Source organism: Cervus elaphus, chromosome X (assembly GCF_910594005.1).
Source record: "Cervus elaphus chromosome X, mCerEla1.1, whole genome shotgun sequence".
Lineage (NCBI taxonomy): Eukaryota > Metazoa > Chordata > Mammalia > Artiodactyla > Cervidae > Cervus > Cervus elaphus.
Genome location: NC_057848.1, coordinates 151,339,563 through 151,361,695, shown reverse-complemented (window position 1 = coordinate 151,361,695; position 22,133 = coordinate 151,339,563). Strand labels below are relative to the sequence as shown.

Below are 22,133 nucleotides of genomic sequence, written 5' to 3'. Positions count from 1 at the left end.
GTTGGGGTGCAGAGAGGGAGATGAGGCAGCTCCTTCAAAAAAACGTGATGTTCACTCACTACCTGTATGCCTTGGTCAAATTATGTTACCCATAAATGACACTGGTTTCTCCATCTATAAAATGGAGATAATAATACATCATTGGGCTGTTATGTGGACTGAACGAGACAATAAATGTCAAACATCAAGAATATTGATTGGTATAAAGTAAGTGATTTGTAAACAGTGCCAGCAGTAGCATGACGCACTGGTCCTCAGAGGTGTGGGGTGGCACACCTACATTGATAAAGCTGACATTCAGTTCCTTTGCTGTGTACCCTCTCTGGAGGTTGCGTCGGGCATAAACATCATAGTCACGGACAATCCTGGTGATGATGTCTGATGTTGAGATGCCTTCTGTTCTCTGTGTTGGAACAAACATCCCTGTTTGAATAGAAAAGACAGGATGAAGAAAAAACAACTAAGATGATCCCAGGTGACCCATTTTCTTGAATGACTCTCCTGTCCAGAACAAAATGACAGCTCCTAGGTCAGGGTGGCTTTCACATCTGGCCCCAGCCGACTCTGCCAGGCTCAATTCCAGGCACTCCCTACCTGCCACAGACACTGCGTGTTTGTTATACTGGACCTGTTCCCTGGATGCACCAGGCACTCACCTGGCTCTCGGCATTTGCTCATGCCATGCCCTTCTTTTCTGCCCCAGAACCCCCTTCCCTGCCCAGAGCAGCTTCAGAGTAGCTTCTCATCATACAGGGTCCAGTTTTAAGGCTATGCCTCTGGGAAGTCTTTCCTGACGTCACTAGGCAGAATCCACAGCCATTAAAATATAAATTTGACTGCCATTAACAAAAGCATTTTCAGTATCCATTTCCTTGTGAAAAGGGAGCACTCTGAAAGCACAGGTTGTGTCTTGATCATCTTTATGTGTCCAGCACCCAGTTCAGTGCCCCAGTGTCTAGCACATGGAAAGTTCTCAATACATGCAAATTAAATGAGTAAGTGAATGGAGCATAGCAATTGAGTCAAAGAATTTGTGAGATCACAGCAACTCCCCTTCTTCCCCAGGGAGTTCTGCATCACATTATAGCAAAGGGAAAGAAGAAGGGTGCAGTATTTTTATTGTCTCTGGTCTAAAGACATGCCCAGGGGTTGCTCAATGATTTTACCCTTCTAAGAGCAATCTACTCTCAATGGTGGTTTCACCACACAAAGGCCTTTTCATCTATACACTACTGGGACTGAGAAAAACAAACAAGCACAGAGGATGCCAAGTTCTCGTAGAACTTCCTTAAAGTCCTCAAAGATATATTTGAGTGTACCAATACAAGGCCGTAAAGAAGTCACAAGTGTTATCAAACACAAGAATCTGGTGAAATCGAAGATGACATAAATAGATGGAAAGATATATCATGTTCTTGGATAGGAAGAATCTATAGTGTCAAAATGCCTATACTACCCAACAAATTCTACAGACTCAATACAATCCCTATCAAACTACAAATGGCATTTTTCATAGAACTACAACAAAAATTTTTAATTTGGATGGAGACACAAAAGACTCCAAATTCTCAAAGCAATCTTGAAAAAGAAAAATGGAGCTGGAAGAATCAAACTTCCGGACTTCAGACTATACTAGAAAGCTACAGTCATCAAAACAGGATAGTACTGTCACAAAAGCAGATAAATAGATCAATGGAACAGGATAGAAAACTTAGAAATAAACCCACACACCTATGGTCAATTACTCTATCACAAAGGAGGCAGACTGTACAATGGAGAAAAGACATTCTTGTCAATAAATGGTGCTGGGGAAACTGGACACCTACATGTAAAAAAAATGAAATTAGAACATTCTTTAATACCATGCAAAAATATAAACTCGAAATGGATTAAAATTCCACATCCTGCAGAGCAACTAAGCCTGTGAGCCACAACTACTGAGCCCATGCCTTAGAGCCCATGCTCTCCAACAGGAGAAGCCATGGCAATAAGAAGACTGCATACCACAACTAGAGAGTAGCCCCTGCTCGCCACAACTAGAGAAAGCTTGCATGTAGCAACAAAGACCCAGTGCAGCCAAAAACAAAATTTTAAAAATATTTTTAAAATAAATGACCCAATCAAAAAACGGGCCAAAGAACTAAACAGACATTTCTCCAAAGAAGACATACAGATGGCTAACAAACACATGAAAAGATGCTCAACATCACTCATTATCAGAGAAATGCAAATCAAAACCACAGTGAGGTACTATTACACACCAGTCAGGATGGCTGCTATCCAAAAGTCTACAAGCAATAAATGCTGGAGAGGGTGTGGAGAAAAGGGAACCCTCTTACACTGTTGGTGGGAATGCAAACTAGTACAGTCACTATGGAGAACAGTGTGGACATTCCTTAAAAACTGGAAATAGAACTGCCATATAACCCAGCAATCCCACTCCTGGGCATACACACCGAGGAAACCAGATCTGAAAGAGACACGTGCACCCCAATGTTCATCGCAGCACTGTTTATAATAGCCAGGACATGGAAGGAACCTAGATGCCCATCAGCAGACGAATGGATAAGGAAGCTGTGGTACATATACACCATGGAATATTACTCAGCCATTAAAAAGAATTCATTTGAATCAGTTCTAATGAGATGGATGAAACTGGAGCCCATTATACAGAGTGAAGTAAGCCAGAAAGATAAAGACCAATACAGTATACTAACACATATATGGAATTTAGAAAGATGGTATCGATAACCCTATATGCAAAACAGAAAAAGAGACACAGATGTACAGAACAGACTTTTGGACTCTGTGGGAGAAGGCGAGGGTGGGATGTTTCGAGAGAATAGCATTGAAACATGTATATTATCTAGGGTGAAACAGATCACCAGCCCAGGCTGGATGCATGAGACCAGTGCTCAGGCCTGGTGCACTGGGAAGACCCAGAGGAATCGGGTGGAGAGGGAGGTGGGAGGGGGGATCGGGATGGGGAATACATGTAAATCCATGGCTGATTCATGTCAATGTATGACAAAAACCACTACAATATTGTAAAGTAACTAGCCTCCAACTAATAAGAATAAATGGGAAAAAATATTTTTAAAAATGTGCGGAAGATCTAAATAGAGATTTCTCCAAAGACAAACAGATGGCCAAGAGGCACATGAAAAGATGCTCAACATCGCTAATTATTAGAAAAATGCAAATCAAAACTACAATGAGATATCACCTCAGAATGGCCATCGTCAAAAAAATCTACAAACAGTGAATGCTGGAGTGGGTGTGGAGAAAAGGGGACTGTCCTACACTGTGGATGAGAATGTAAATTGGTACTATAGAAAACAATATGAAGGCCCCTTAAACAACTAAAAATAGAACTACCACATGACCCAGCAATCCCATTCCTGGGCATCTATCCAGAGAAAACCATGGTTAGAAAAGATATGTGCACCCTAATGTTCACTGAAGCACTATTTACAATAGCCAAGAGATGGAAGCAGCCTAAATGTCCATCAATAGAGAAATGGATAAAGAAGATGTACATATATACAACAGAATATTGCTGTCATAAAAAAAGAACAAAATAATGCCATTTGCAGCAACATGAATGGACCTAGAGGTTGTCACAATAAGTAAGTCAGACACAGAAAGACAAATATCACATGATAACACTTATATGTGGAATCTAAAAAAAAAGTTGTGTACAAATGAACTCATTTATAAAACAGAAGGAGAGTCACAGATGTAGAAAACAAACTTATGGTTACCAGGAGATGGAGGGGAGGAATAAATTGAGAGAGTGGGATTGACATATACACCCTACGTATATAAAACAGATAACTAAAAACCTGCTGTATAGCATAGGGAACTGTATTCAATACTCTGGAATGGCCTACATGGGAAAATAATCTTAAAAAGAGCAGAAATATGTGACATATAACTGACTCACTTTGCTGTACACCTGAAACTAACACAGCGTGGTTAATCAACTATGCTCCAGTATAAAATAAATTTAAAAAATAATTTAAAAAGACAAGAATCTGGTTCATGCTTGTACTTCTGTTGTCGACTGAAATCACGTGCTGGCAATTGAAATCTTTCTGTCTAATATGATGGTGGTCACTCAGTCAGAGATATCAGGCATCACACAGCATGAAGGACAGAGCTTAGGGACAGGGGTGCTGGGTCCTCCGTTTCTAGACTTGAGCAAGTCACTCAAGCCTCAGGAGGCAAGTTACTAACCTCACCCTCCAGAGTTGAGAAATGAGCTGGCTGTGCAAGATGACTTAGGCCTCATCTGTGCCACCTCCCTCTCCCTTAGTCTTTATGTCCAATCAATGTCTTTCCACTCACCAACATACTTCCCAAGTGTCTCCCTGGTTCACCTGCTTCTCTCCATCCTCCATCTAAACCAACCTAACCCCATTTTGTTCAAAGATTACAGCAAGAGCCTCAAAACCAGTCTCCGTAGATATCACTTTTCTATCCCCTCAAATCCACTCTCCCACAGCCAGAGCTGCAGAACAGTCTTTCAAAATCCTGCTCAACATCCTCATTGGCTTTGTATTTAGATTCAAACACTGTCCTTTGGATTTAGATTCGAAGCCTTGACTCTGCAGCAGCTCACTTTCTCTCTTCCCTGTGCTCCCTCCAGTCTCCTCTCAGACCTTCTTTCCGCCTCCACTCCCTAAGCCAAGGTCTCCGTGCTAGGCAATGGCAGCGGGCATTGTTCTCCTCGTTTCCTAGGGAGCTGAGCAATGGGCTGGCCCAGCCTTGGCCTCGCCACACTGGACTTCAGCGTCCAGTGAGCACTGCCCCTCCCCTCACTCTGCCACAAATATACTGTGGCCCTGAGGCCAGAAACTTCTTTTAGCACGCTCTAAGACAGTGGACTCAAAACAGAAATCTAAGAAGAAGGCAGAGGACAGAAACATCTAAACACATGGATATTAACAGCACCCAACTGATGCAACTGTGCAGGGGGCTCTGGTGGGTGAGGGGCCCCAAGCCAGGGACCCTGAGACCACATCCTCACCTCAGTGAGAGCAGCTAGGAGCTTTTCTGGGGAGGAGTACGTCCTGTCTTTCATTCAGCAGGCAGGCATCGCACTCACGAGCCCTGCCTGCTGAAATGTTAAGAGCAGTGTCTAGTCACACACGGACTTTAGGAAGTCACTCAGACACTGGTGACATGGGCTCACCCTTTCTCTGAAGACACAGGGTGAGGTCTCTGGGGCTGAATAACTGGAAACTGGGGTTGGGGAGAGATTTGCTTTGGCTGGTTAGGAGGCGGGTCTCTGAAAGAAGCCAAGCCCTCTGCTGACATAATGAGGCACCCGGCTTCCTCCAAATCCTAATTATTGCTTTGCTAAAAATATTCAGGAATGAGCATGATCAGAGAATCTTTTTTTTTATCACGCTTTTCAGAATTACGGCATTTGGTTATGGAGCTATTTTAAGAAGCAGCAAAGCACATGTTAATGAAGGAAACTTTCAACAGTAGTAGGCAGTATTAGAATGATGATGAGGCATGTGGACCTTACAGTCTACTTCATTTAAACTTCATCTCCTCATCTGGCTCTGCCAGAGAATTCTGACATGCCGTTCTGACAAGCAGAGCAGAGGGCTGTAAGGTTTAGTTCCCACCCTCCATATCTCTTGGCTTCATATAAAGTGATTCTGGACTTTCAGAAGGAACCTCAATGAGAGCATAAAAGCCCAACGTGGACGCTGACGTCATTTCTGAGCACCTTTCTCCCACGTCTTCTCTACCCAGACCCCAAGCAGATTTCTACTGTGGCTCTCCCTTGGTGAGGAATCAGCAGAGTAGATCAATGGATAACAATAGACGGCCCTTGTGCATATGAAAAGTCACACCTAAGTCTTATACCTGTGCTCTCAGAGCAAGTAAAATACCACCTGACTATTCAATTTGGAGATGGGAATTGTGGTGGATTTAAAGTGGGCATGACCCCTAACCCTGGGCATCTGAGCTGGCCTTTGTGACTTTCTTATAACAAATGGAATGTGGCATAAGTGATGCTGAGTGACTTCAAAGGCTAGGTCAGAAGAAGATTTGCATCTTCCATTGAAGGTGTTTCCTCGCCAGATGCGTCCTCTTAGGACGCACTCTGACAGCCCAGCCACCATGCTGTGAGGAGCCCACACATGGCAAGGCCACCTGGAGGTGTTCCAGTGTTAACCCCAACTGAGCTCCTGGTAGACAAGCAGCATTCACTGCCAGTCACTTAAGCACATCACCAGGGACCTCCCTGATAGCTCAGTTGGTGAAGAATCCACCTGCAATGAAGGAGACCCCAGTTCGATTCCTGGGTCAGGAAGATCCCCTGGAGAAGAGATAGGCTACCCACTCCAGTATTCTTGGGCTTCCGTTGTGGCTCAGCTGGTAGAGAATCCCCTGGCAATGCGGGAGACCTGGGTTCAATCCCTGGGTTGGGAAGATCCCCTGGAAAAGGGAAAGGCTACCCACTCCAGTATTCTGGCCTGGAGAAGTCCATGGACTGTATAGTCCATGGGGTTGCAAAGAGTTGAACATGACTGAGCGACTTTCACAGGGACCTTCAGCTCAACTGGGCCTTCAGATGCCGGCAGCCCCAGCCAGTGTCTGAATACAGCCATTTGAGAGACCCTGAACAGGAACCATCCAGCCAAGCCCTTGCTGAGATCCTGTCCCGCAAAATGATGAGTGAAAAATAGGAGCTCTTTTAAGTCGCTAGCTGCAGGAATAATTTGTTATGCAACAATCGGATGATCAACTGCTTAGAGTTAGAAAAATAATGGACCTGTTTGTGAAATGAAAATATCTCCTGCTATATTAATCAGCAAGAAATGTCACAGCCATCAGCAATTTCTGGCCTCCAAATGTGAATGAGGTCTCCCAAAACTGCAATCCAGCGGATGCTGCCACCCCCTACAGTGACTGCTGAGGAGCTGAGGGAATGCAAGAAGCAAGGTGAACAAGGAGACAGGATTGGCCCCAGATAGCTGAGGTGCGTATGAAAGGAATGAATTCAGTGAGCCCAGAGGCTTGCATCTTCCCATATACAGAAGGCTAAATTCCTTAACTTGATGTTCAGACTGCCTGCTCCCTTTGTTGCAAACTTGTATATAGCCTGACTCCCCCTCCAGCCTCCTTGGAGCAGTTTTCTCAAGAGCTACTGAGATGCTGTCTCCCAGGCTCGGAGTCCTAAACATTCGCACCAAATAAAATAACTCTCTACTTTCAGGTTGTGACTATATTTTTTAGTCGACATGTTTTTATATACCTAACAGCTAGAACTTGAGGCTTTATTCCCTAAAATTAGCAGACTAATTTTTTCTTAGCTCACTAGAGGCTCTTCACCCAGAAATAAAGCCACCAGCAAATGCTTGTTCCTACTGTACAAAGTAACTGAAGAACTGTCACCCCAGGAAATGCTGATTCAATTAACCCTAGGGGTAACCAATGGGAGTAACCTTGGGTGAACCAGAATCCCTGGTCTGGACCCATGCTACTCTAAGTCAGGTTTAGGAACTTGCAGGAGCTAACCTGGGAGCTCTTTAGAAATGGGGACCTTAGGTCCCAGAAGACCTCCTGAACCCAATGCTGCATGTCCACAAGACCCTGTAGGATCTGCAGGCACATGTACCCTTGACAGGCACTGGTCTGTACCAGGCTCTCACAGCAACTTCAGGAAAGGAGCAGCTTACTCACAGCTCAGATCTTATGAAGAATTAAAAGTAATAGTCACCTCATGCCATAACCCACAGCTGTGTTACTGACACATCACCCAGTTTCTCCCCCATGTTTCTTAGCAACCTTCCAAGTCTGAAGCGTATGGGGTTTCCTTTCTTGGAACTCCTTACAAACAAGATTGGTGTTTGAGAATGTCAGCCTCCTGTTCTTACCCAATGCTCCTGACCACCAAGGTGAGGTGGGAGGTAGAGATCCCTGCCCCCCCAGGGTGAGCAACTGGAGTTTGTTCCCTATGGACAGAAACTCCAAAATATCCATAGCAGGACAATCAAGAGAAGAAGCTGGGCCCTGCCCAGATAACAGAAAAGGAGACCACATATTTCTCATTCTCCAAGTCAAGGAAACCTTCCCAACTCGAAAGCTCTGTGAAACAAAAGGGGAGTGATGTCAACTACCCACAGGCCTCTTCAGTGGAATCCATATTGGTTGAGTGATGCACATGTACACATGGGCGGATCCTGAGTCATACCAAACATAGATTCAGAACCAGACAAAGCAAGATGACTGGTCAGAGGAAATCCAGAAGAAATGTCCCATAAAACAGATTCAAGCCACCACAAGGGCATGGCTCCCTCTAGGTTCGCCTGTGTGTCTATCTACACATACTGTACTCTTTCTCCTGATAAACACTTGTTTCACTACTTTGTCTTTGTGGGAATTGTTTTCTGCAAAGCTGAAGGGCCAAGGCCTTGTCACTGACCGCTGGTCTAGTGGCTAAGACTCGGTGCTCTCACTGCCGAGACTCCACCTTAATCTCTGGACCTCAATCTCTGACCAGGAACCGAAACCCAGCTTCAAGCTGCTGAAGGCCAAGGCCACCCAAGACCTTAGGGAGTCCTTTCTAAGGGAACAGTACAGACCTGCTCAGGGTACCACGGAGCTTCCACAGCAGGCCCCAAAATGATGTGAGCCAACAGAAACACCATCAAGGAGACTAACTATATTATACATAGCAGAATAAATTTCTGATGTATTATCTAAGGTCATTTCCAGGTTGGGGAGGATGTCTGTCCTGAGGCCCTCTTCCCACTGACACCGAGACCTCCATTACCTCAGGGGAAAGCAGGTGTAGCTGAGAATACAGGAGACTGTGTTCAGATTTTGACCTCTAAAACAGGCTCTTCTGAAAGTTCATTTCCAAAAGAGTCATTAGGAATGATAGGGCTTTCATTTGAAAGAGCTGAGCTTTGAGGACTGCAGAAAGGGTTTTCTAAATCCCAGGAATGTTCTTTTAATTATTGAGAATCAGAGGCTGAGTGGACTCAGGGTATAAAGTGTTTAACTGTAAGCCCTGGAGTGGAGAAGACATGAAGTTAACACAGGGGCGGTTTCCTGCCCTCCAGGAAGAAGAAAAGTCCCTCCTGGGATTGAGGGAAATGCCCAGAGAGGGATCAGGAGGTAAGGAGCAGGAGCAAGAGACTATGAGCAGGGCCTGTGTCTTGCCCTGATGAGGGTTCAACCCCCAGGGGCAGAGGCAAGGAAGAGACCCCCGTAGAAGGCCCAGAGCAGAGGGGCTAGTACCTTGCTTACCTCGAGGCACTCTGGGAGGAAATGGCCCCACAGAGACCCCATGCCAACATGCTGAGGCCTGGGGAGAGCATTCCTTAGGGCCTAATGTGGCTCCCCCCAAGGCCTTCCAGTAGATGGTGGAGGACAATTCTGATGTTGCCAGAGACCCTCTCAAGGAACACTGAAGGGAGCCAGGACCTGAGACCAGCCTGACTGAAGTATGGGGAAGCGAATCCACAACTGAGGCTGTGGCAAGGACAGGCCAAAGTGGGAGGTGGCTGTGAACAGATGGAGCAGGCGGCCGAATGTCAGAGGGTGGTGGTGGGGGTCTGTTAGCCAGGGATGATGGCTGAGCAGGTCTCGAAATCCCATGACCAAAGGTCAGCTGACCCAGACCCTCACCCCACTCAAGTCAACACTCAGATCACGGCAGGAGGAGAAGGCCAAAAGTTGAGTCCACACAATCTGAGTGCAAATCTTGAGGAGTCTGAATTACTTCAAGAGTCAAGAGTGGTTTTTCTGTCATCTTTGGAGACAGGAGGTCCTAAGTTTGGTTATCAACAAACGTCCTTATAGTCAAAGCTATGGTTTTTCCAGTAGTCATGTGTGGATGTGAGAGTTGGACCATAAAGAAGGCTGAGCACTGAAGAATTGATGCTTTCGAACTGTGGTGTTGGAGAAGACTCTGGACAGTCTCTTGGACTGGAAGATCAAACCAGTCAATCCTAAAGGAAATCAGTCCTGAATATTCATTGGAAGGACTGATGCTGAAGCTGCAGCTCCAATACTTTGGCCACCTGATGTGAAGAACTGATTCCTTAGAAAAGACCCTAATGGTGGGAAAGATTGAAGGCAGGAGGAGAAGGGGACGACAGAGGATGAGATGGTTGGATAGCATCACCGACTCAATGGACCTGAGTTTGAGCAAGCTCTGAGAGTTGGTGATGGACAGGGAAGCCTGGCATGCTGCAGTCCATGGGGTCATAAAGAGTCGGACATGACTGAGCGACTGAACAACAACAAAGTTTGGTTACAGAAATTACTCTCCCCCTCCCCAGCTGGTCCTTCTCCCACACCTGCTCCTGGCGCTCCCTGCCTCAGAGGGCAGCTGGCTCCACGTGACACAGAGTTAGGCCTAAGCCACCCGTCCCACCAGCTGCCAGTCTGTCTCTCTGCTGTCACCTCCACACACCCTTCACACATGAACACTGTTGATTCTCTCCAAATACCCTACACTTCTTCATATACTCCCACCTTGGGACACGCCTCGCCCACAGGCTTCTAATCTTTTGGTGTAATTATTTACATCCGGCTCTGTCCTCTTTCGAAGGTGAGGGCTCTGTCTTATTCATATTCATATCTCATTTCCCCACCAACAGCTCCAGCCTTGTGGATGCACTCAGCAGTTCATGTGTTAATTCATGAGAATCAAAAGCTTCCAAAGATGGAATGGGCTGCCTCAGGAGAGAGGACATTCCACGTCATGGGAGATGTGCCAGCATTAGTTCTACCTGGGGCTGGCAGTGATGCCAGAGAGGGGGCAGAAGCCTGGGCAACTGACCCTCAGGAGCCTGTGCTATGCTCGGAGTCTGAAGGCCCCTGAGTATTGGGAAAAGGCAGCAGTGGCTGCAGGCTGAGGGGAAGGATGCTGGGACCAACATGCATGGAGTTCCAGCGGCCCCCAGGGAGTGGGGAAGAGGGCTCTGGTGGCAGACGCCAGCAACGGGGACAGCTCAAATATAATGGAGCGTGTATTCGGCTTCCTGAAGTCCCTATGGAAAGCATATGGTAACTGACTCAACCACAGTGTCTGTGCCATGCACCATGCCAGATGATGCTTTAATGCACGGAGGGAGGTATGCACGGGTGCAGTGCAGTCCCTATAGATGAGATGCATGGTAGATGGCTTCCCTGAAAGCTCAGTCGGTAAAGAATCTGCCTGCAGTGTGGGAGACCTGGGTCCAATCCCTGGGTTGGGAAGTCCCCTGGAGAAGGGAAAGGCTACCCACTCCAGTATTCTGGCCTAGAGAATTCAAAGAGTCAGACAGGACTGAGTGACTTTCACTCACTCACTCATGGTAGACAGTGTGTGTTGTATGTGTTAGTCACTCAGTCATGTCCAGCTCTTTGTGACTCCATGGACTATAGCCCGCCAGGCTCCTCTGTCTATGGGACTCTCCAGGTAAGAATACTGCAGTGGGTTGCCATTCCCTTCTCCAACGGTAGAGAGTAAAATAGCAGAAATTAAACTAAGCCATTAAAAATCTATTGGGTTGGTCAAAAAGTTCATTGGAGTTTCTCTGTTACATTGTACAGAAAAACACGAACAAACTTTTTGGCTGACCCACTACTTCTGCATCTATCTTTAGCTACAATACCAGTTCCAGCCCATGCCTTCCTCAAACACTTCTTCACTCCAAGGTTCTCAGGCAGCAGTAGGCTTATGAAAGGTGGTCTGATAGAGGGAGATGGGTGGAAAAGCGAAGGAATCAAGGTAATGTACTGTATTGCCCCCTCTACCACGGACAGCTCCACATTTAGAGTCAGGAAAACCATCCGACCATCCAAGAAGATAGAATTTGTTCAGTTCAGTTGTCCCAGCAGTCTTTTTATGTAATCCAAATCTATATACTCTGGGTGGGCTGGGTAATTTAAAAATCCCAGCAATGACTATTTTGATTCCTGGTTTGATTTGAAATCCTGTGACACTGATGGAAAACCTCAGGAAAATGACCAGCACTGGGAATAGCCAAGACTACTTTCCATTATACATTCACCAAAAGAGCAGTTAAAATTTTTGAGTTCTTGCCTGTTATAGAGTAGGGCAAGAAAAATGCAAATTTTAGATACAATTTCAAAGATCTTTCATCCACATAATAGTCATTTGGGTTTTTTTAGTTTTCTTCTTTTTGGCCATGCCCCATGGCATGTGGAATCTTAGCTCCCCAACCAGGGATTAAACCCATGCCCCTTGCGGTGGAAGCACAGAGTCCCAACCCCCAGACCACCAGGGAAGTCTCTGGATCATAGCCATTTTTGAAACAAGTCAAATAGTTATTCCTTCCATCTTTCACTGAGATTTTGTTGGACTGTGAGGCAAAGATGGTTTGGAGTAATTTAGCATATCATGAACATCTCCTTCAATAAAGAGGTGTGTGAGGGACTCAGAGGTCAAATACCAATAGAAAGCCAACAAACTGGATAAGAAGGACAGTATCATTCAGGTCAAAATATCACCCTTACATGTAAATGATATGAACAATTAACTCCACAAGACAGAAGTGTGTTGTTCAATTATCTAGGTAATGTTATCTAGGTAAATAGTTCCACTCCCCATGTGTTGGGAAGAGCCCCTGCAGACAAAGGCTTCCATCTTAGGCTGCCTCCCCATCGTACTCTATAAAAGCATTCTCTTGTTCCACCAGCACTCAAGGAGCACCACAGATGTACCAGGGACTGTGCTGGGGGTGCAAAGATGGATGAGACATGGCCATGGCCCGCGGCACTTCACTCTAGCTAGGGACACACACATGATCGGGCTGCCAAGAGAAGGCAGTTGAAAAGGAGGTCCCTGTGCAATGAGCATCTGCATCTGAGGAGGGCGCGGGGTGTGTTGAATCGTGCCCCAGGGAGAGAGGGCATGTCCAGGCTGGCTCCTCAGCGGGGCCCTGACCTAGAAGCTCAGAGGAAGGGCATTCCAAGCTCAGAGGACAACTGGACAAAGCGGACTCCATGCACAAAGTACAAAGGACAGACTCTGTGGGCCTGGAGTGTAGGGCGTGTGGAAGGCAGAGCAGAGAGCAAGGCTGGTGAGATAGAGAGAAACCCAGTAACAAAACCCAGCAGTGGTCAGAGAGCAAGGAGAAATTAGAAGGTCCCAGAAGTGTCCCGGAAATGGAAGCAAAGACAAGAGCGTCTAGGGAAAGTACATGGTCAGCAGGGTCCTTATGCCTGGGCAGGGACTGAGCTGAGACCACTGGACTGCGTGGTCCAAAGAACTGAGAACCGAGCCAGGATGGGACAAAAGTCAGAGCACGTGGCTGAGGGATGACAGTTGCCACTAAGAGGAGGACTGAGCAAGGATGTGAGTGGAGGAAGAGGCAGGAGGGAGGGCGGAAGGAAGGGTTGGGGTCAGTTTTTGTAGACTTCCATGTGTTCTAAGCTGATAAGACACTACAGAGAGTGAGAGCCTTGGATCACAAAGGGAGGAGGAATGAAAGAAAGCATGCTCCAGGGAAGGGAGGGTAAAGAGGCTAGCCTGGGGCAGAAAACACAGCCCTCTTCCTCAGGATGCAGGAGAAGAGGCAAGGGCACAAGGAGGTACGGGTAAAGCAGGGCAGGAAGGGGACAACCAGGAGGTAGATGATACCAGGGAGCACTGAGAACCCCGCTGAGGGCGTAAACCGCAGGTCTGCTCTGATGCCCCAGCAGCCATTTCCCTGGAGTCTGAGCAGCACAGGAGCGTGGAGGGTACTTGACAAAGGAAGTAATTCTAGGAAGTCGACAGGGAAGGAAACTCCCCTCTTTCCAGCCCCCCAGTAAGTCCCTGGGACCAACCAGAGTCTCTGACCCGAACAGAAATGCCTAGTGACAAATGGGACAACTTCCAAAGCTCAGGCACGCTGTCTGCCTTGCAGGACATCAGTTAACTGCTTCAGGAGGAAAGCGGTTTACCTGATTCCACAAATAAATGTATCCGTTTTTTTTTTTGCCTCCATATATGATGCCATAGGATATTATCATGTGACAGGATGACATATGGCAGGACTGGACTAGGGAGACAGGGAGTCCAGATCATTAATTAGCCAGTTATCTGTCTTCTTCTGGAAGGAACTTTCTTGGGAGCATAGAGCAATTTCATTGTTAATGAGGAAAATGATTGCCCTTCAAACAAGAGGGTTGGGGGAGGGGGATAAATTAGGAGATTGGAAAAAATAAATAAATAAATAAATAAATAAAAATAAATTAGGAGATTGGGATTAATAGATACACAGTGTGTGTGTGCTCAGTTGCTCAGTCGTGTCTGACTCTTTGTGACCCAATCAACTGTAGCCCACCAGGCTCCTCTGTCCATGGAATTTTCCAGGCAAGAATACTGAAGTGGGTTGTTGCAATTTCCTTCTCTGGGGGATCTTCCCGACCCAGGGATTGAACTCATTTATGTCTCCTCTTTGACAAGTGGCTTCTTTAACAGTTGCACCACCTGGGAAGCCCTAGCAGATACACACTGCTATATATAAAAAGATAAACAATAAGGTCCTACTGTATAGCACAGGAACTATATTCAATATCTTGTAATAATCTATCATGGAAAAGAATATGAAAAAGAATACATATACATGTATAGCTGAATCACTTTGCTGTACACCAGAAACTAACACAACACTGTAAATCAAGTACTCTTCAATAAAGAAAAACAAGAGTCCTGTGATTTTACGTCCTCTAAAATTGAGCCTCAAACCGGAAGTCGAGTATTTTGGTGCTCAGGTTAATTTCTACGTAAACACCTAACTAGTGTCTGCACCACAGCTGAACCTTAGCACATGTCAACAGAAGCTTGCAGAGGCTCCCTGGGAGACATCTGAAGGTCCATGCCTTGTAAGCATGTGCTGCAGACCCAGGGCTGGCGTCTCTTACTAAACCTGAGTGTCATGCCGCAGGGGATAGGTGAACACAGGAGGACCCCTCACCTGCTTCCTTTATATGCTTGTAAACATCATCAGAGCCAGCAGAAGAGTACGGAATGTCATCGTGGGCCACAAAGTCAATCTGTCAGAGAGAGAGAAGAGTGACATCACCACAGGATGGGGGTACATGTCCGTGATATGAAAATACATATTTTTAAAAACAAAACAGCTATGATAAAGCAGTTTATTTTTTATTTTTATTTTTTTTTCCATTTATTTTTATTCGTTGGAAAAGCAGTTTAAATAAGTAATTTATAAGGTAGACTTGAATCCTGGACTGGAAGGTATTTCCAACTGTCTTTGTTTGCATGAGGGCTTCCCTGGTAGCTTAGCTGGTAAAGAATCCGCCTATAATGCAGGAGACCCCAGTTTGATTCCTGGATCAGGAAGACCCCCTGGAGAAAGGATAGGCTACCCACTCCAGTATTCTTGGACTTCCCTGGCAGCTCAGACAGTAAAGACTCTGCCTGCAATGTGGGACACCTGGGTTAGGTCCCCGGGTTGGGAAGATCCCCTGGAGGAGGGATAGGCTCCCCACTCCAGTGTTCTTGGGCTTCCCTGGTGGCTCAGACAGTAAATCTGCCTGCACTGATGGGACCTAGATTGGTTTCTCTCCTTTGCTGGTCCCTCTTTCTTCTCTTACCTCTAACAGTAGGTTTTTTGGCCTTCTATTCTTCTGCCTCTAAAATCTCTCCTTCAACTAAACAGACATTTCTCCAAAGAAGACATACAGATGGCTAACACATGAAAAGATGCTCAACATCACTCATTATCAGAGAAATGCAAATCAAAACCACAATGAGGTACCATTTCACGCCAGTCAGAATGGCTGCTATCCAAAAGTCTACAAGCAATAAATGCTGGAGAGGGTGTGGAGAAAAGGGAACCCTCTTACACTGTTGGTGGGAATGCAAACTAGTACAGTCACTATGGAGAACAGTGTGGACATTCCTTAAAAAACTGGAAATAGAACTGCCATATAACCCAGCAATCCCACTCCTGGGCATACACACCGAGGAAACCAGATCTGAAAGAGACACGTGCACCCCAATGTTCATCACAGCACTGTTTACAACAGCCAGGACATGGAAGCAACCTAAATGCCCATCAGCAGACGAATGGATAAGAAAGCTGTGGTATATATACACAATGGAATATTACTCAGCCATTAAAAAGAATACATTTGAATCAGTTCTAATGAGGTGGATGAAACTGGAGTCTATTATACAGAGTGAAGTAAGCCAGAGAGAAAAACACCAATACAGTATACTAACGCATATATATGGAATTTAGAAAGATGGTAATGATAACCCTATATGCAAGACAGAAAAAGAGACACAGATGTATAGAACAGTCTTTTGGACTCTGTGGGAGAGGATGAGGGTGGGATGATTTGGGAGAATGACATTGAAACATGTATATTATCATATATGAAACAAATTGCCAGTCCAGGTTCGATGCATGAGACAGGGTGCTCAGGGCTGGTGCACTGGGATGACCCTGAGGGATGGGATGGGGAGGGAGGTGGGAGGGGGGTTCAGGATGGGGAACACATGTACACCCATGGCTGATTCATGTCAATGTATGGCAAAACCACTACAATATTGTAAAGTAATTAGCCTCCAATTAAAATAAATTTATATTAAAATAAAATAAAATCTCTCCTTCAGAGATTTCATTCATCCTTCAGATTTTAATCACCTCTACTATGAAGACCCAAAATCCTCACTTCCTATCTCACTGATGGCAATAGGCCCTCCCTCACACATAAGTAATATTATTTTAATTTCTTGGCTGTGCCACACAGCATGTGGGATCCTACTTCCCCAACCAGGGATCAAACCCATGCCCCCTGCAGTGTAAGTCAGAGTTCTAACCACTGGACTGCCAGGCAGTCCCCCACTTAAGTTATATTTTATATTGTAGAAATGAATTCACGTCTCTTCTCATTTGATTCATACAACCACCTTGTGAGGCAGGTAGGGCAAGTATTACTAATTCAGTTGGGTCAAACAGCTGCTGAAATGATAAAACTTGCCCAATTTGCCCAAAATCATCCTTTTCACTATTGCCACCCTTGCTGTCACTTTAAAAACCTGTCTGGAATCTCCACTCATCCTTAAAACTGGTGTCCCTTCCAATTGCGCCTCCTTTTTCTCATTTACTCAGGCTCCAAACACCCTAGAATCAGCCTTTGTTCTCTACTCCCTTCACCGTCAATAGCACAGAAATCACAAGTTCCACTGGGGTGTGTATGTGTGTGTGTACTCACATGAGTGCATACACACATCTCTTCTCCATTGCTTATGCCAAGTCCAGGGCCCCATAACCTGGATTATTAATACCAACTTGTACCTGACCTTTCTCACCGCAGGCTCTTTCCTCTCCAGCCATCCCTCTGTCACATGGTGGGGGAACCTCCTTCAACAGAGTTCTCTTTTTGTCATCCTTATACCTGCTGATCTTCACTAGTTCCTTGTTCCCTCCTACATCAAGTAAAAACTGCTTGCCTGAGGAATGCACTGGCAGTCCAGTGGTTAACACCCCATGTTTCCAATGCAGGGGACACAGGTTCAATCCTGGGTTGGGGAACTAAGATCCCACATACCACGTGACATGGCCAAAAACCAACCAAACAAAAAAACCTCCTTGCCTAAACTTCAAAGCCCTTTATTAAAAGGCTTCACTCCAGCTTGAGAGGTAAAGTAGCAGTTTAACCTGCCTGGGTACGGATTGCTGCTTCATCACTTACTAGCTGTGTAACTCATAACTTAGTGCTCTGTGCGCTCAGTTGTGTCAGACTATTTGCGCCCCTATGGACTGTAGCCCGCCAGGCTCCTCTGTCCACGGGATTTCCCAGGCAAGAATATTGGAGTGGGTTGCCATTTCTTCCTCCAGAGGATCTTCCCAACCCAGGGATCGAAGCTGCATATCCTGTGTCTCCTGAATTACAGACAGATTCTTTACCACTGAGCCATTGGGGAAGTGATAAAGAATAAATCAGGATTTCTCCGCCTTGGTACTAGTGACATGCTGAGCTAGATAATTCTTTGCTGGAGGGGGGAGAGTCAATCTTGCACATTGTAGGAGGCTTAGCAGCACCCCTGGCTTTACCCACTGGATGCCATTAGCACCCCTTTAGTTGCTTCCATTGTTAACCATCCCTTGGGGGCAAAGTTGCCCCCACTTGAGAATCACTGGATTAAATAATACAATTATGTAAAAGTGCTAAAAAGGATAACTGGAACACAGCAAGTACTCAACAAATGTTACGGCCATTAATTCTATTGTTAGTACTCAAACTTAGTTGTCCTTCCCTCTCCAGTGGATGACAACAACAACAACGTCTCAGGGTGGCCATGAGATTGAATGGGATTCCTGTAAGAGCGAAGCCCTTAGCCCTGGGCGGGGTTCATGGCAAGTACTCGATAAACGGCAGCCATCACAAGCAGCCCCGTAACGCTTCACACAAGTTGCAGATACAATAGATGCTTAGTAAAAATGTGTTCGTGATTGCTGCAAGTAAATCATATTGTAGTTTTTCCTTTTCCTTTTTATTCTTGCTGGGAAATTGTCTCCTCGGCTATTACCCATGCACATTTATCAGCATTCTCTATTCTCTGCTGCATCGTGAATTTAAAAATAGAAAAGAAAACTCTTAGAACAGCTTAATCTTATTTTTTTGTACTGCTTATAAAAGGAAAGAATAGCTCCTAATGTAGGGCTTGTAGAGAGATACAAAGCACATAATTTCATGCAGATCAAAAGGATTTCTCATGTTTTCAACTAATAAAAATCTATCAGTAGGAGTCTCAGGGTCACAAAATCAGAGATAGAAAGTTTTTTCCTTAGAGCCTGACCCCTGCCCCTCTGGATAAGATGTGTGGTCATTTGTTCCATGCAAAATGATGCCTGTGAATCTATAAGCATCAATAACGATGGTGATAATGGTGATGATGTTTTTGGACCTCTTGCTTTGAGCCAGCCAGTGTGCTAAGGATTTCACAACATGATCTCATTAGATCCTCAAAACAGCAGTTTACAGTTTAGGTGCGTTCAATGTCTTGCTCAAGGTCCCACAGTTATGAAGGGACAGAAGCCACACGTGGACCCGAGTGGTCCAGCTCCAGAGCCCACAGTGAGGAAGGAGATGGCTGTCAGTCACAGGCGTGAGCACAGGACAGGTGCTGCATCAAGTGACACCAGATGACAGCCCCTGGAGTTACCGCTTTCGTAAGCTGGAAGACTCCTTGGATTTTTCTGGGTATTAAGCGGCTGAAACAGACGACTCTCTAATCCTGTTACTTACAGAATGTGGAGGAATAAGTACCTTGTGTTTTTCCAGAAACTCTGGGGTGAGTGTCCACGGAGCATCTCTAATGACTTCATCCACATAGCGACAGTGTCTCAGAGCTTCGTATCTCTCCGCTTCATTCATCACGGTGAAACCCTTGAATTTGTGAGTGAGGTCGTCGCTGCAAACTGAAGCAGGTAAATGCATTAAATGCTGTTTGCTGGCCCAGGCCCTGCCCACAGCCATCCCAGTACAGACTAACTCCTCAGCTAGACAAAGAACTCAGCCTCGCTAGGTGTGTGGCATAATCAAACTCTTCATTTTTGTTTCTTTTTGTTTTTTTAATGGGAACAAAGGATCAGTGAGGCAAGCTAAAATTCACTGGCAATGGAGAATTTTATTTTAGTGCTAATTACAAATGCATTCTCCACTGTGGCTTTTATTAAAATTATTCTCCACACCCCCAAATGTGACTTTTACATCTTTTTATTTCCTTATCCCACCCTTCAGTGAAAATTGCTATTCAGAAATAAAATGATCAAATGAACAGAGAAAAGACAGCAAGGAGACCAAGAGGCCTGAATTATTGAACGTTGGAGCAATGAGTTCTAGTTCCTTAACTATATCATTGTGCTTAGTAACCTAAGTATGATTCACATACATGCACGTGTGCACACACACATGCTTCTGTTCCATGGATTGCAGTCCAGTCACTATACAATCAAGAGGAGAAAGTCACAAAATAGAAGATATGGTCAAGCCGAATTCATCCTTCCCACGCCCCATCTTTACTAGATCTCAAGCTCCTGAATCCTCAAACGGGCATGATACTATACTCCACCATCAGCTTTAGAAACGATTTTTGAGGATTTACATATACGTGCTTTGAAATAGGGACTTCCCTGGTGGCCCAGTGGTTAAGACTAAACCTTCCAATGCAGGGGGTGCAGGTTCAATCCCTGGTCAGGGAGTGAAGATCCCATGTCTTGGAGCCAAAACACCAAGACTTAAAATAGCAGCAATATTGTAACAAATTCAATAAAGACTTAAAAAATGGTCCACATAAAAAAATTCTTAAAAAAAAGAAGTGCTTTGAAATAAAGTGAGCAATAAATACTCTTTATATCATATCCAAAATATATTTTTGTTGGTAAAAGCAGCTTTTCTACATGTCAGGAAGAGATGGCATTGTGGCTACAGGTCCGGTTCATCAACATCCCCATCAGCATCTTGCTGCAGCCAGTCAGACTAACCTGACCGCTCCTGAAGATGAGGTTGTTTTCTTTAAGGCCTAATGTACATGCAATAACCTTACAAATTTTAAGTGTACAAGATATTTTAAAAAACAAAAATACAGTCATTTTCTTGGAATCAGGTCATGACCCACATCCAGGAACAAATCTGGCCACAGAGTAAGTACAGTCAACAGTTGCACTCAGCATCCTTGGAAACCCTCCTGCTGCAGCCCTCACACACTCTGTGTCCAAATCATCAGCAAAACTGCTGGCTCCCTCACAGCGCACCAAAGCTACGTTCTCCTCACCACTTTCACCGCTCCCTGCCCGGCCCATTCACCATTAAAGACCTATCAGATGACATCACCCTCAGTAGTTGAACCCTTCCCATCTCCCTCAGAGTCAAAGCCAAACTCCTCTGGCAGCCTCCAGGCCCCTACCAGATCCACAGTCCCCTCCAGCCATTCCTTGCCTCTCTGACTGCATCTCCTATTGTGTCCCAGCCCCTGGCCTCCTTGGCTACTTCCTGAAGCCACCAGGAATACTCATACTCAGATCAGGGCTTTGCACTTCCTGTTCCCCAAACCTGGACCAACTGTGCCCCAAATTGCCATAGGACTCACTCCCTCTCCTCCCTCAAGGCTCCCCCAGCCACTGTATTCTAACTTGGGATCTGCCCCCGCCATTGGCAGGCCTCGCACCTTCCCACTTTACTTCTTGCTATGGCACTCATCATTATACGATTGCCTTATTCATTTATTGTTGGTGTTTCTCTACTAAAATATTAGCTTCTTGAAGACAGGGACTTTTGTCTGTTTCCTTTTCTGAAGGCCCATTAGGAGACTCTTCACTATTTGTTGAATGAATTAACAGTGCCTGATATGTATAGATGCTCGATAAATGTTTACTAGGACTTAAAATAATAGATGTATGTTTACCTGCAGGTACATTCCAACACTCATGCACATAAGTGACTAGTATGCCTCTCAACACACGTGTGTATGTCTATATATCTCCTATACATACTTCCTGTGATGATGAATAGACATATTCACAATACAACATAGAAAATATTGTAGTGTCTTACATTATCAATACCATCAACCACGTGGCTGGCTCAAAAACCTCTTAAGTATTAGAATCACCTAAGGAGCTTTTTAAAGATGCCTAAGCTCCACTCCTCAAGGTTTAGATTCAGTGGGTTCTATGGTCTGAATTTGTGTCTCCCCAAAACTCATATGTTGAAATCTTAACTCCCAAAGATGATGACATTAAGGAGGTAAGCCTTTGGGAGGTGCTCAGGTTATGAATCGCATTAGTACCTTATAAAGGAGGCCCCAGAGAGCTCCCTAGCCCTTTCACCATGTAAGAAGACACTGAGAATGATCCAGCTCTGAATCAGGAAGAGGGTCCTTGCCTGAAGACCATGTCAGTGCCTGGACTTTATACTCTTCAGCCTTCAGAATGATGAGAAATGAATTTCTGTTGTTTTGAGCTACCTAGTCTGTGGCATCTTGTTATAGCAGCTCAAATGAACTAAGACAGTGGATCTGGAGTGGGGCATGAGCAGCACTATTTTTAACAAGCTTCAGGGATGATTCCAAGGCAGACAACATTTGAAAGCCCCTGAAGCATATTATGAACATCTGGAGTAAA

At 45.2% G+C, this 22,133-nt stretch overlaps 1 protein-coding gene across 8 annotated transcripts in view; it reads right to left on the bottom strand.

Moving 5' to 3' along the window:
* Window positions 1-22,133, bottom strand: part of PCYT1B (phosphate cytidylyltransferase 1B, choline) — a 147,728-nt gene that overhangs the window by 27,048 nt on the left and 98,547 nt on the right. For all 8 annotated transcript variants that reach the window (XR_006339984.1, XM_043897114.1, XM_043897116.1 and 5 more), the window contains 3 exons: window positions 19,279-19,430; window positions 14,952-15,030; window positions 281-423 (listed from right to left, as the gene is read on the bottom strand). Coding sequence is in view for 7 of the 8 variants with exons in the window: in XM_043897114.1 (XP_043753049.1) it covers window positions 281-423; window positions 14,952-15,030; window positions 19,279-19,430 (374 nt within the window). In the remaining variant the exon portion in view is untranslated. The remainder of the gene's footprint in view (window positions 1-280; window positions 424-14,951; window positions 15,031-19,278; window positions 19,431-22,133) is intronic.